General features: G+C 39.1%; 1 protein-coding gene across 1 annotated transcript in view; it reads right to left on the reverse strand.

Moving 5' to 3' along the window:
• Positions 1-288: 288 nt before the first annotated feature.
• Positions 289-13200, reverse strand: part of LOC117525768 (complement C3-like) — a 51157-nt gene continuing 38245 nt past the window's right edge. The window contains exons 27-42 of the mRNA XM_034187705.1: positions 12348-12507; positions 11797-11910; positions 10255-10411; positions 9526-9689; positions 9262-9417; positions 9049-9108; positions 8025-8115; positions 6831-6882; positions 6554-6641; positions 6033-6122; positions 5705-5810; positions 5126-5215; positions 4956-5039; positions 1788-1868; positions 758-905; positions 289-459 (exon numbers count right to left, since the gene is read on the reverse strand). Of these exons, the coding sequence (XP_034043596.1) occupies positions 315-459; positions 758-905; positions 1788-1868; positions 4956-5039; positions 5126-5215; positions 5705-5810; positions 6033-6122; positions 6554-6641; positions 6831-6882; positions 8025-8115; positions 9049-9108; positions 9262-9417; positions 9526-9689; positions 10255-10411; positions 11797-11910; positions 12348-12507 (1786 nt within the window). The 3' untranslated portion in view covers positions 289-314. The remainder of the gene's footprint in view (positions 460-757; positions 906-1787; positions 1869-4955; positions 5040-5125; positions 5216-5704; positions 5811-6032; positions 6123-6553; positions 6642-6830; positions 6883-8024; positions 8116-9048; positions 9109-9261; positions 9418-9525; positions 9690-10254; positions 10412-11796; positions 11911-12347; positions 12508-13200) is intronic.

Raw genomic sequence — 13200 nt, forward strand, 5'->3', positions numbered from 1 at the left:
GCTTTGACCCTCGTACCTTCAGTATAAAATCAAAATCCAGTGTTTCAGCCAATAAGCTTTTATTCAAACTTTTATTGCCGTTTATGTGCACGCCAGTTTATCAGCACTGTTTGTGTATTCGCATTGATAAATATATGCATTTATTTTCCTCTTCCCAGAAGTTGAAGCGAGCAAACTGTTAAGAACTACGTAGCTGCACTGTTTTACACTCTACTCACACACGTATCAGCGGTATCTTCATAAAACACGGACTCCATTTATTATGAGGCGTTTAAATGGTGCGTTTCCAGTTGACGAGTTTGTGGTCGTTTCTCTTACAGCCTGCAGCCGTTAACGGACAGCTCCTGAGTCGCCGCCTCCAGGCTGGTGCATTTGAGCTGCAGTCTGGGGTTGCTGGCGCACTCTGCAGATGAAGGCCAGCGCTCCACCCACGTGTCCTTCCCCAGCATGTAGTTGTATCTGACACACAATGTAAATAGTGTTGATAGTCTTGGATCCGAACAGATATTTACAGTCATGATGTTCTGTTGTATTTATCTTCAAACAGATTATCACAAATCCAGATGTTCTGAACCGATTGTTGCATCGTCAGTTTTTGCTAACTCACAGTTGATGGGCGGAGCTACAGTATATGATGATGCTGTGACGAGTTAACATACCGCCCGTCCGTCCCATTTCAAATAAACCTACTTTTGTAGAATTCTCCTGCCACTGCGGTTAGTGTAGGTTTTTTTTTGTTAAAGTTCTCGATCCATACCTTTTGGTATCGACGTCGATGTTCCACTGGTCCTCCTTGGGGCCGATGATGAGGTACTGAGACCCTTTCTGCAGACTGAGTCCCTCTCTGCAGCCTCCGTGAGACATGAAAAATCGTTTCTGGCCGACTTCAACTCCAGCCTCAATACCTGGATAGAATTAATCGGAACATCATTATGGGTTTCCTGAAAGTAATTTAAATACAGGATGACCCAAAAAACAGAACCGGTAAATGTCTTGATATTTGCTGGAGTTAAAATTCAGTCTGTGTACAATCATTCCCCAAAGTTTCAGTTATCTTGGTCGCATAAAAGTCATGTTCTTTCCAAATTATGCTCCAAATGGTATGATTTTTGGCAAAATAGGCCACCAAGCAAAATGTCTTTTCATTGGTTGACCAAGACATGTTGGGGAAGACTATTGGCACAATAGTCTTCCCCAACATGGAGGATTTGTTACTATTTTTATGGGTTCCTGGTTTTTTTTTTGGTTCACCCTGTATGTGACCATGTTTTGGCTTCTCCCATTTTGTCACAGTGGATCCAAAATAGATGCACATGTTGATTTGACACAACTTTTATGGCAGATGTAAAATGAAAATGGAGTCTTGAACCAGGGTTCTTCTCTTTATGATGCAAAAGTTTGACCGTGGTCCTCCCATTGTCTGCTTTGGTTTGTCTCATGCATCTTGTTTCACTTCCTGCACTCACATCGATTAACTGCATTGATTATTTCCATCCTCACAGTCATCTTCACTTCCTTCCTCTTTCCTTGTCACTTCAGTTTTTATCTTTTCACCTCCGTCAACTGTTAAACCGCAGCATAGTGACCTGCTCGGAAACCTAATATGTGCAATGTCAATTTCTTACATTAATGTTGCAAACTGAGTCTCACATGCTGAAAAATTAACTTGACAGTAAGACAACTGTGAGAAAAAATAAAATGAAATGTTTGAATTCCATGGAAATGTTGCCTAATCATCAGAGTCCAGGTTCAAATGATTTAAGCAAATGAAGCACAAACTGACTCACCCAACTTGATAACTCGTGTGATCTCCATCTCATATTTGTCGTAGTAACTCTGACTCACACTCACAACCTTCACCTGGAACACTGGAACACAGACAATAAAGCTGATGTCAGTTTATAACTTTAGTGTTTTGTCAAGATGTCTGGACGGCGATTAGTCAGCCACAAGGAATTTCTTTCTTTTTTGAAAATTTATATTGGATTTGAACCAAGAACCTTCTTCCACTCCATTGCCCCCAGTTTGGCAAATATTTATCAAATAATCCCAGAATGCCTCCTTCACCTTTTCTCCACGGTTACAGTCCAGGCAGAAATTTCATTTATATGCAGTACCTCTAAATATATACTAAAACACAAACACGATGGCTTAGTGGTTAGCACTGTTGCCTCACAGCATGAAGGTCACGGGATCAATTCCCACCTGTGGCCTTTCTGTGTGGAGTTTGCATGTTCTCCACGTGTTTGTGTGGGTTTCCTTCGGGTGCTCTGGATTCCTCCCACATCCAAAGACATGCGGATTGGATGGATTGGAAACTCGCTTGTAAAAGAGATCTCGATTTCAACGGGACTGACCTGGTTAAATTTAAAGGAGCTCTGTATGGTCTGATCTTAATAGCCTGTAAACATTTGTTGTGTTTTTTTTTTTTTTCTTCTATTTCATGCTGTTGTTGTTATATTGTTGTTTTTATATAACTGTGCCAAATAATTTCCAAATACTTTTGTATAAATGCTGGTATTGTTGGAAATCCAATTTAAAAAAATAAATAAAGATTATATGAAAGATTATTGAAAAAGCACAAGTCGGGTGATGGGTAGAGATGGAGACAACAATGAAAACCATGACAACGGTGAAGGAGTTACAAGTTTAAGTGGCTCAGATTACAGAAACATGTACTGTAACATTTTCTTGCTTTGCTGAAAACAAGAGAACCGAAGTCACTAGATGATCCTCATTAAAACCTGTGAAGCACACGGACAACTGTTGTACTTTACATATTCAGTCTGAGCCACTAAAGGTTCCTGGAACATGTCACAGAAAATTTTCCTCATGTGCACTTATTCCACTTTATCAAACAACGTGTGTGTTATGCCCACTTTATTTCCGTATCGAAGGTCAACAGATTTTTAGGTCACGGTGCTTGAGCGCTCTCTGAAAGACGGATGTTGTCACATTTCCTGATTCTGTTCCAGCTTAAGAACAAAACGTCTTTAATTCCCGGGTGTTAATTCAGACCTCCATCCTCACTGAAGGAAAATGTGTGTGGTCCTTAGATTCTGGTGGACTGTATTTGCTGGTCAGTAACTTTTTTTTAAACTACTTTGGGATGTTCTGTGATATTTTCCAAAGTGACGTATAAGTCAAGAAACAGAGGTGTAGCGGTACACAAAAATCATGGTTCGGTACGTTTTCAGTACACTGAAAAGAAGAAACTGTGTTAAAGATATTTATCCTGTGTTCTGTGTGACAGAATAGTCCTCTCACACTGTTAAACAATGTATATTCTTGAGGTATAATTAATCTTTTTGAAATGGGTCCAAAGGAGGAAGCTGATTTCTAGAAATTGAAAAAAAAATTGTTATGAGCTCTTTAATTTGAGATTTTTGTAAAGTGTTGTAGTTTACTTTTTATTAATACCATTTTATTTGAGTTAATTTTGTTTAGTGATCCAATTCCGAGGAACGTTTTATATCAACATATAAATTACTGTTATTAATAACAAACTTGTGATTTTTCGGTATATAACTTACACTTGATTTTAAGTCGCAGGGCCTCCAAAACTAGTAAAAACATCAACACCAACAACAAAATTCCCACGGCCTACACTGTGGAAAATGAGATAAATCAATTCCTGGAATGTTGTGGAATGTTCAATGTGGTTTAACAAGGTGGTGAACATGTGTATGTAAATATCTGATCATCTTAAAAATCTGACACGGTGAAGAAAAATCAAAAGACCTGTGACTTGTGGCTATTATTTTAAAATAACTTTATATACTTGTATAAATGAAGCAGACATTCTTCATACAACCCCTGGCAAAAATTATGGAATCACCGGCCTCGGAGGATGTTCATTCAGTTGTTTAATTTTGTAGAAAAAAAAGCAGATCACAGACATGACACAAAACTAAAGTCATTTCAAATGGCAACTTTCTGGCTTTAAGAAACACTATAAGAAATCAAGGGAAAAAAATTCTGGCAGTAACGGTTAATTTTTTAGACCAAGCAGAGGGAAAAAAATATGGACTCACTCAATTCTGAGGAATAAATTATGGAATCACCCTGTACATTTTCATCCCCAAAACTAACACCTGCATCAAATAAGATCTGCTCGTTAGTCTGCATCTAAAAAGGAGTGAACACACCTTGGAGAGCTGTTACACCAAGTGGACTGACATGAATCATGGCTCCAACATGAGAGATGTCAATTGAATCAAAGGAGAGGATTATCAAACTCTTAAAAGGTGGAAGTTGAAGAAAATGGTCCATGACAAGGCTCCAACCTGCAAAGCTGATCTGGCAACAGCAATCATAGAAAGTTGGAGCCAGATTGATGAAGAGTACTGTTTGTCACTCATTAAGTCCATGCCTCAGAGACTGCAAGCTGTTATAAAAGCCAGAGGTGGTGCAACAAAATACTAGTGATGTGTTGGAGCGTTCTTTTGTTTTTCATGATTCCATATTTTTTTCCTCTGCTTGGTCTAAAAAAGTAACTGTTACTGACTGCCACAATTTTTTTTTCCTGATTTCTTATAGTGTTTCTTAAAGCCAGAAAGTTGCCATTTGAAATGACTTTAGTTTTGTGTCATGTCTGTGATCTGCTTTTTTTCTACAAAATTAAACAACTGAATGAACATCCTCCGAGGCCGGTGATTCCATAATTTTTGCCAGGGGTTGTAGGCGCTGTTTGGTAGAATATGTTGAGTTGTAGAAAATTGATTGCTCTGATTGATTTTAGGTTGGGTGTATGTAAATATAAGGCCCTAACTGTGTTTGTTTATGTTGGATTAAAAGTATTTACCCTTTAAACATTTTTTTTAAAACAAAGACCTAAAAATCAATCAATCAATAATCCCCGTCACCTCCATAACTCTGAGATCCTTGTGTTAATGACTACGGTTAACCTCGTCTTGTGAGTTTCAAGGTCACGCGGTGAAGGCGGCGTGTTGTACCGTGATGTAACTGCGTGCAGGCAAACGTCTCTCTTTCCTTGTTGGGGAAGTTTTCATTGTCGCTTTTGGAAATGCAGCAGTCACCTGGTGATTCCGAGCAGAGTTCACAGAAATGATCAGTAACACTCTGGATCACCCGCGCAGGCTCTTGGTGTCGCGGACGCACTCACCCTGCGTGCAGCGGCAGACATTTTCTCTGCAGATCTGCCTCAGCGCCGTCTTGTCCTCGATGGGTGTGTACGTACGACTGCACCGGTGGTCTGACACACAGACAGACAGACACAGAGTCAGCGACGCACTTTGTTTTCTTTTTTGGATAGTGTTGACATTGTAGTGTGATGTCACAAAGCGGACAGATGCACAACCACTTTGACGATGCATTTTCAGAACAAATTTTAAATAATTTCAATATTTTTCAGTAATCAAGAAGAATGAAGTCAAATTTTGAAATGTGGTATGAGCCAATGCTCAATCAACACACCTGCTGCTAACCGCTGAGCTGTTTAGCTGGTTACCTGGTTACCTTACCATCCCAAAAAATTATACAAAATACCGTACTGTGATATAAAAGTCACAAAAATAGATTGATATAGTGCGCAGGTACTTTTTTCACATAACTGACCAACTCACTGCACTGAACTAGCTAGTAAGCTAGCCAGTCTAACGCGTTTTACACAATGGATCACCAAGCACCCAGCTTAGCTAACAGTTTGAGTGTTTAGTGAGAACCCACTCCAGTGTTTCCATACCTGGGTTGTAATACTCAAAGACGTCAACTGAGGACGGCTGCAGGAGGCCAACTTTGAAGCTCTGCTGCAGCCTGAAGATCAGGATCTCTGGTTCTTTGTGAGACACCTGAGAGGACAGGAGACAAGGAGACAAAAGAGGATACAAGAAGGACATGAAGACTTAAGTCCACCTTATTTTGTTTGTGATCAAATGCGACAGTATGTGTAGAAACCCACTGAGATGTTAAAGCAAACTCCGTAAACTGCAAAGTTAGACAGACACAAATGAAGCCCGTGCACGGACCATGCAGGCGCTGAAGAATCAGGTGGTAGCGCACGGTATCGTTACCTTGAACAGGTGGATGATGAGGGAGCCTCTGTCACTCAGGTTGTCAATGATCTGGAAGTTATTGATGTAACGGTCGACTGAGTTGGAGAGCTGGACGTAGAAACAGAAAACGTCAGCGTAAAAGTTCTAGATCACGATTTATTTAACTCTTCAGTCAGTGAGATGAGAAACAATCCAACTGATGAACCTGGAAATCTTGTTTAAAAAATAAAAGGAAATCATTTCATTATTCTCAGTGAAGGATTGATTTTCGTAAAGAGGACGTCACATCGTTGGACTTTAACAACGTGTCAATTGAGAAAATAGTAGTTTTATAAATATTTTATTGTAGGTGAAATCCATCCTAATGTTATTTCTGTTGACGCTGTCTGGAAAAACCATGTCGGACTACTTGGAATACTTCAATAATTTGACGACTTCAGATTCTCTCAGACTGCAGCATCAGTACAGACGTTGTACATAAAATGTACAATCTCAAACTGAACTACGTTTATTTCCATGCTAGTGTTGGTGCCGTTTACCATCTCCAGGTCTGAGTTTTCAGGAGTGAATCCGGTCGGGAAACTGATATCCAGAACCACCATCCTGACGTCTGCGGGACCTAAAGCCCTGTGAGACCGAAACAGAGCCGCTGTGATTCAACCTTCAAATTGTGACGTGACGCCTCCACAAATTCACAAACCGCCACAGCGTATGTTCACAAAGTAATCTGGATCAGACTGTTTTTAAGTAGGAAATTCTTTAACCCTCTTTAAATGAGCATCAGCTGAAGGAAACACATGTAAATCTAGAACCCACCTCACTTTGATGGTGATCTGGTACGACTTCTCCACATCAGCTGGAGGCTTTTCTATTACAGGAGAGGAAAAACAAAAGCTATAATTAAAAAATAAAATAATAAGAATAATTATTATTATGTAGTAGCTTCTGTAAATCCTTTAAAGCTGTTTGTGTATGAAATGTATGTATGTTCCAAAGTATGAATCAGATTTTTTTTTTTATCTAGTTTTGGAGACGCTGCAACTTATATACTGAAAATCATACATATCATTTCAGAATAATAATTATAGTAACTATTTCACTACTATTTTAACTACTATTTCACAGGAATCAAAGAAATAAACAAAACAAATTCCAATAATAAAAGAGTAAATGCTAAAACAACACACAAAAATCCTAAATTAATAATCTGATAATACAGATAAACTGTGCGCCTTCGCCTTACAGTGCTGTGCAAATGTTTTAGGCACATTTAATGTCATAAAAGCATTAAAAATTATGAAACAAGACGTGTGATGAATTTTGACTTTAATAATCATTGATATGAAAATTGGGTTCTAAATTTGTGTTATTTGTTATATAAGTTGCAGGACCTCATAAACTATTTTAGATCATGTGTTTTACAATCATTTTAATGCTGCATGATCATTTGCAACTGTGTTTGTGTGGTATTCTACTGGCCAGTAAAAAAATTATTATGACTATTGTTCTCATTACTGAAAAAAAAGTCATAGGTCACATATTCACTTTTGTTGGAAATGATTTTGTGTTGACATGCTAATTAAAAAGGGTGTGGGCGGGGCATCACAAGCTACTTTTATTATAACTGAGATGCTATATATACAGTACTATATTTATATCTTTTTTCTCTTCAAAATGCATTTTTAAGACACGTGACATACTCTGGGAAATACGGTAAGTTGTGGTGTAATACTGTGTATGTGTAGTACAGCTTGTATTTCACACTGAAGTGTTTTTCCTGTTAAATAATTTTTTTGTGATGTGTTTTAAAATAGGTTTTAAATTGGAATCATTCTCACTCAGTCAATTTATCATCTTTATTTTTATTTGTCTTTATATGTGTTATGCTGTTTTCTACTTTAGTCTGTTGAAATATAAAGTGTTTTAAAATATGTTTTCTGAATAAATATCCTTTGTATTGTATTTATTTATGATGTAATAGTTGTTAAAATATGTGAGAACTGGAGTTACCGCTGGACTCCTCTATGGTGACGTTGAGCTCAAAGTGTCTGCAGGGTATCTTCTCATCCACCTCGTGGAGCTGGTTGTAATAGGTCACGACCTTGGAAAGGCAAAAGTGCACCAAGACACATACACACACACACACGAAAAATAGAAGTTACAACCAGTCAATACAGATAAAGCTGAAGATTTATGACTTTTATATATGATAGAAATCCTCATCTTAAAAAAAAAACATTATTCAGAAGAAATCTGTGGTATTTCAAAATCCACAGTGATACAGTTTTAGATTTTAGTTTTTATCTGTGAGTGTGTCCAGCTCAGGGGCTACATCCTTCTAAGGATGCATCCTGTGAAGGCCAGAACCAACCCTTCTGAAATAAGACAGTCTAGCCCACTGAGCGCATTTCGACTGCGTAATTCGCTTTCCCGCCCCTGCCCCCGTCGTAACCTTGACAGCTGCACACGACTAGCTAGCATGACAAACTAGCGTAATATACATATGCTAGTAGTTTAGCAATCATTTTTCCATACTTATATATACTTTACTTATTGACATTACTTATTTAGAATTGTGCATATGACGTACTGTACTGTACTTTTGTTTTTCAAAAATTTACCAAACATTTTGTCTTGGCGGTGGGGGGGATTGCGTAATGATGCTTGGAATTGTTTGGGCTGTGAAGGATGCACCTGATGTAACCTTCGTTTCTGGGGGAAAGCATTCCAAAAAAGCTTCAACAACAACCCGAGTGGCAAGTGCTCCGGCTTCAGTTTTGAAATGCGTATTTTAAAAATGCATGTTTCAAAACTGAAGCCGGACTGTCAATAACAACGCCGAAGACCATCTCAATTTGTGGAAAAAAGGAGGCCATCTGGCCCCCCTAGTGGTATCATGATAAGTTGGGTGTTAACTCTATGTGTGTTGAAGATTGTGAATATTTACTTGACGGTAAAATCTGTGTGGAGATATTTTGCAGAATTACAAAGATGTGAACTGAAGTTGATGCTGACTGCGGTCCTGCGTTCGTACCTCCAGTATTCCTTGTCCACTTCCTCGAGCCTCCACTTCCAAGTCCATACCTGTTGGCAACTAGGAAACAAAGACACCAGAGAAGAAGAAACTTTAATCTGTGAGGACTTCCTGTTCAGTTAGACTCTATTTCACAGATGTGTGTCTGTCACTAGAATGTAAACACTGTTGACCGTTTCTCAGACTGATTTCAGTCACTGTCACATTTCGTACCCGTGAGGTGCGAGCAGCGTAGGAGGTGCTGGGGTCAAAGTGGTAGCGGATTTCGCTGCGACCTGGTACCCTGACGTCTACATTTAGATTGAGGTTTTGATTGAGGGGTACGTGGACCATGTACTCTGACAGCGCCTGGAGCACCACCATGGTGGACTAACCATGAGAGACAAGGACAAAGAGGAACAAAAACGACAGATGATCGCATCTTTGACTTCACAAATTCAATAAGACTCAACATGAAGACACTCCCCCTGGTGGTACCTGAGTAGAACCGAAGCCGCCTCCTCGCCGCCGCTGACTATTCAGCCATTTGAAGGCAGCTTCAGCATCACGCATGTGTCCCAGTTTTATCAGCGCCAGCAGGGCGTAGCCCGTCGCCTCCAGAGTGAACAGAGTATTCTCGCTGTCAGGCCAGTGAGTGCCACCTACAGGACAGACAGAGACCGGCTCACGAAAAGACAACGCTCTTTTTAAATCTTCATAACTGTATGTATTAACACTATTTCAATGTGTTTCTTCATCTGACATTTATAATTCCAGTTCTATGTGAAAGACTGAATTACTCGTCTTCTTTAACATACGTAGAGTCAACTAGTCCCATAGATGTTTTCCAGAGAAATATCATCACAAAGATTCTGGATGTGAGGTGGCCAAAGAAGATCTTTTATATGCAACTGCACAAAACAAAAGTACCCCACTGAAGTGCAACCACAATAAAAAAAAAAAAAAAAACAAAACAAAAAAGGTGATACGATGATATGTCGCTGTGGCGACGGACTGCAGCGAGCCAGCGCTCGCATTGAGCGCACATTGACAGCCCCTAGGTGAAATGGATCGTTAGATCATAACAAGTAGTGGACGATCTGACTGTCACGTCACCCACGTGAGCTCTTCACCACTTCACGTGGTGAAGTGCGCAGAGATGTTGCACAATTAATAAATCAGTGTTCTACATTTTACAGGCTGAACATGTTTGAGTAATCAGGATACCTTCTGCAGCAACTTGAAGTAACTGGTGGATCGGGTCAATGGGTTTCGCAGATTCCAGCAAGGCTAGAGCATAGGAGGCGATGGCCACGGTGTAAGGTCGCTTTATTGGGATCATCAACGTTCCTTTCAGGTACTGGGCTGCCGAATCGATAGCAGACTGCAAACACAAACAAACAACGTTATATTTCATTTATTCATTTAGACTAACTAAAAACCACACCTTATTTATGTAGTACACATGGAACAAACAAACACATTTACACTTGTACAAAACATGAATGTCATGATTTTAACTGGCCTGTGTCAGAATGAGTGGAAAATGTCCCTATATATATATATATATATATATATATATAGGGCTGTCACAATTATTACAATATTCGTCAATCGCGATTATTTTTCATATTCGCGATTACCGTGAATTATTTATTTTATCCACAAAGCATAAAACGACTCAGAATCTGACATCATTGTGCTGCAGCCTCGCTCTCGTCTTAAGGCGGGACAATAACATGGAGGCTGAGGAGCGATCCGTCCTGCCGTTTGGATAAGACAGCCGATTAAAACAGTGGCCGTCTTCTTCAAAAGCCGTCTAAAATGCGGAGCTGTCGGTGTGTGTGTGTGTGTCTGTGTGTGTGCGCACGTGGAGTCAACAGGCTGCAGACTGCGAGGGAGGGGGTGGGTGAGGGAGATTCCTGAATGGAAGCACGACACGTTACAGTCTGAGAACCATCAGTGCACAGCGAGCGTGGAGCAGAGAGGATTTTAACCCGAGTGAACATGTTAAAAAACAAAACGTGAAGCTTACTTCTCTCTGAACTTTCTCTAAAGGTGTGATTCTGCCGTTACCGTCCTGTTCACACCATGTGCGCGTCGTATGCTGAATTTATGAGATCATGAGATGAAATAAATGGTCAAATATCTTTAAAAACATATTTAAAAATGAGAATATATGAATGAACTGAGCCACAAAAAAAAAAAAAAAAAAAAACCCTGACATGAAGAAGCTGTGGTGATGTTCAGACGCACAGATCACAAAAAGCAGGTAGGAACTCTGAACTTTAACAGCTGTTACTTTCCAAAGGTATTTATTTGTTCAATCTTGAGCTTAATGTAGTGTTTAAGCACAAAACGTGACTGATGAGGAGAAACAATTTCAGAAATGCAACAGAAACAACCACAAATCAGAAAAAGTTGGGACTGTTTGTAAAATGAAGATAAAAATAAAAATGGTGCACCATTCCTAGTTTCTCCACTCACAGAAGCCAAACGTTCTTCCAGAGTTGTGTAATTATACTACAATAGTAGAATATAAAGAAGTGAAAAAAAGAAAAAAATAGACAATATATTCGTCAATCGCAATTATTTGTCTGACAATTAATCGTCTCCAGAAATTCCTAATCGTGACAGCCCTATATATATATATATAACAATAAATCAGGGAAATCATCCACTATTTGAAGACGTGTAGATAATCTGCTCTAATTGCTACTAAAGGAATTTATTCTTTATTATTTTATTTATTCTTTCTGATAAATTTACCTGTATTTTCATGTACGATTCACCACAAGTGAGTCCCGCCTGCTTGGCCTCCATCAGTGCGATGAGGACGAAGGCTGTTAAACTTGTATCCGGGTGGTCACCACAGAGACCGCCCTGCACAGACACACCCCCCCAAAAAAGATAAATAATTTTAAAATGTGACATTTTTCCATGTTTTTTTTTGTTTTTTTTTACTTTTTCCTATATGTCTCCCAGAACGCCTTTCCACAACAAACAGGAAATTAGCATTCAGCTCACATGAGTTCACAGAAAAAGAAATAATTGGCTCATGGCTGTGGATAACAGATTTAAATTAACGTTTGCAATGATGGTTGTGAGACAGGCAGACAAGGCGGTCAACTACAATTTGGAAATGGTTTGTGGAATCATATCACAAACTTATGCCAGGCAAGAATATGTGAAATTACTTGTGTTAAGTACAATTACAGATAAGTAGAATAAATGTTGCTTTTGTTGACCCCCCGTAATTCAAATGGTCTACATGGAAGACGTGCGTGAAGATGTGGTGGTTGTGGCCGTGTGTCTCTCACAGTCATGGTTGCACTGTAGACTGGGTTGTCCTCTATAAAGTTCCCTGAACTTTGTTTTTTGTTGTTCACCAGGTAGAGCAGGGGTTCACACACGTGCTGCTCGTTGATGCCAACAATTGAGTGAGCCATGGAGAAAACCTTCACCACATACGCCGTGATCCTGACATTCAAATCAGACGTGAGCAAATTATATTTAAAAACACATTATATCTACATACTAAGAGACAACTTGTGTGTGTGTGTCCCTCTTCTGTCCAAATGGCATCTAGGAATTAAGCCAAACTTGACACCCATATACTTTGACATACAGGGAGTGACACAGGCCATAGAGCCCTTGTGCTAGAAGTGCTAGTAGTTGTAGTAAAAAACGTTGGCGTCACAATTTTCCATTCTCTTCTTTTTTTTTTTTTTTTTTTGAAATTTATACCTTCTCATTTTTTTTGCAAATAGCAGTAGCATAGTAGTAGCTGTTTCTTCTTGATGCAGGTTTAGTTGCACCCTGACAGTTTTGTGCAATCCGGGATAGGTGGGAGGTGATAGCTTTGTTAGTGAAGATGAAGTTTTCATTTTAGTCTCTGAATCAAACCAGCCTTGGGGTGGGTAATTAATTAATTATATTATATCTTCCATCCATCCTTTTTCTATACCTGCTTATTCCAATTAAGGGTCACGGGGCGCAAGGCAAGGTACACCCTGGACAGAACGCCAGTCTGTCGCAGTATATATTATATTATTATGTTATATTATATTGACATATGATAAATGATCTGAATTTATAGCCCATCAAAATGAAGAATGATCTCCCTCATGTTGTGATTTGGTGCTGATTAAAAAAAAATTACTGAACTGCTAT

The sequence above is a fragment of the Thalassophryne amazonica genome, chromosome 15 (genome assembly GCF_902500255.1).
Source record: "Thalassophryne amazonica chromosome 15, fThaAma1.1, whole genome shotgun sequence".
Lineage (NCBI taxonomy): Eukaryota > Metazoa > Chordata > Actinopteri > Batrachoidiformes > Batrachoididae > Thalassophryne > Thalassophryne amazonica.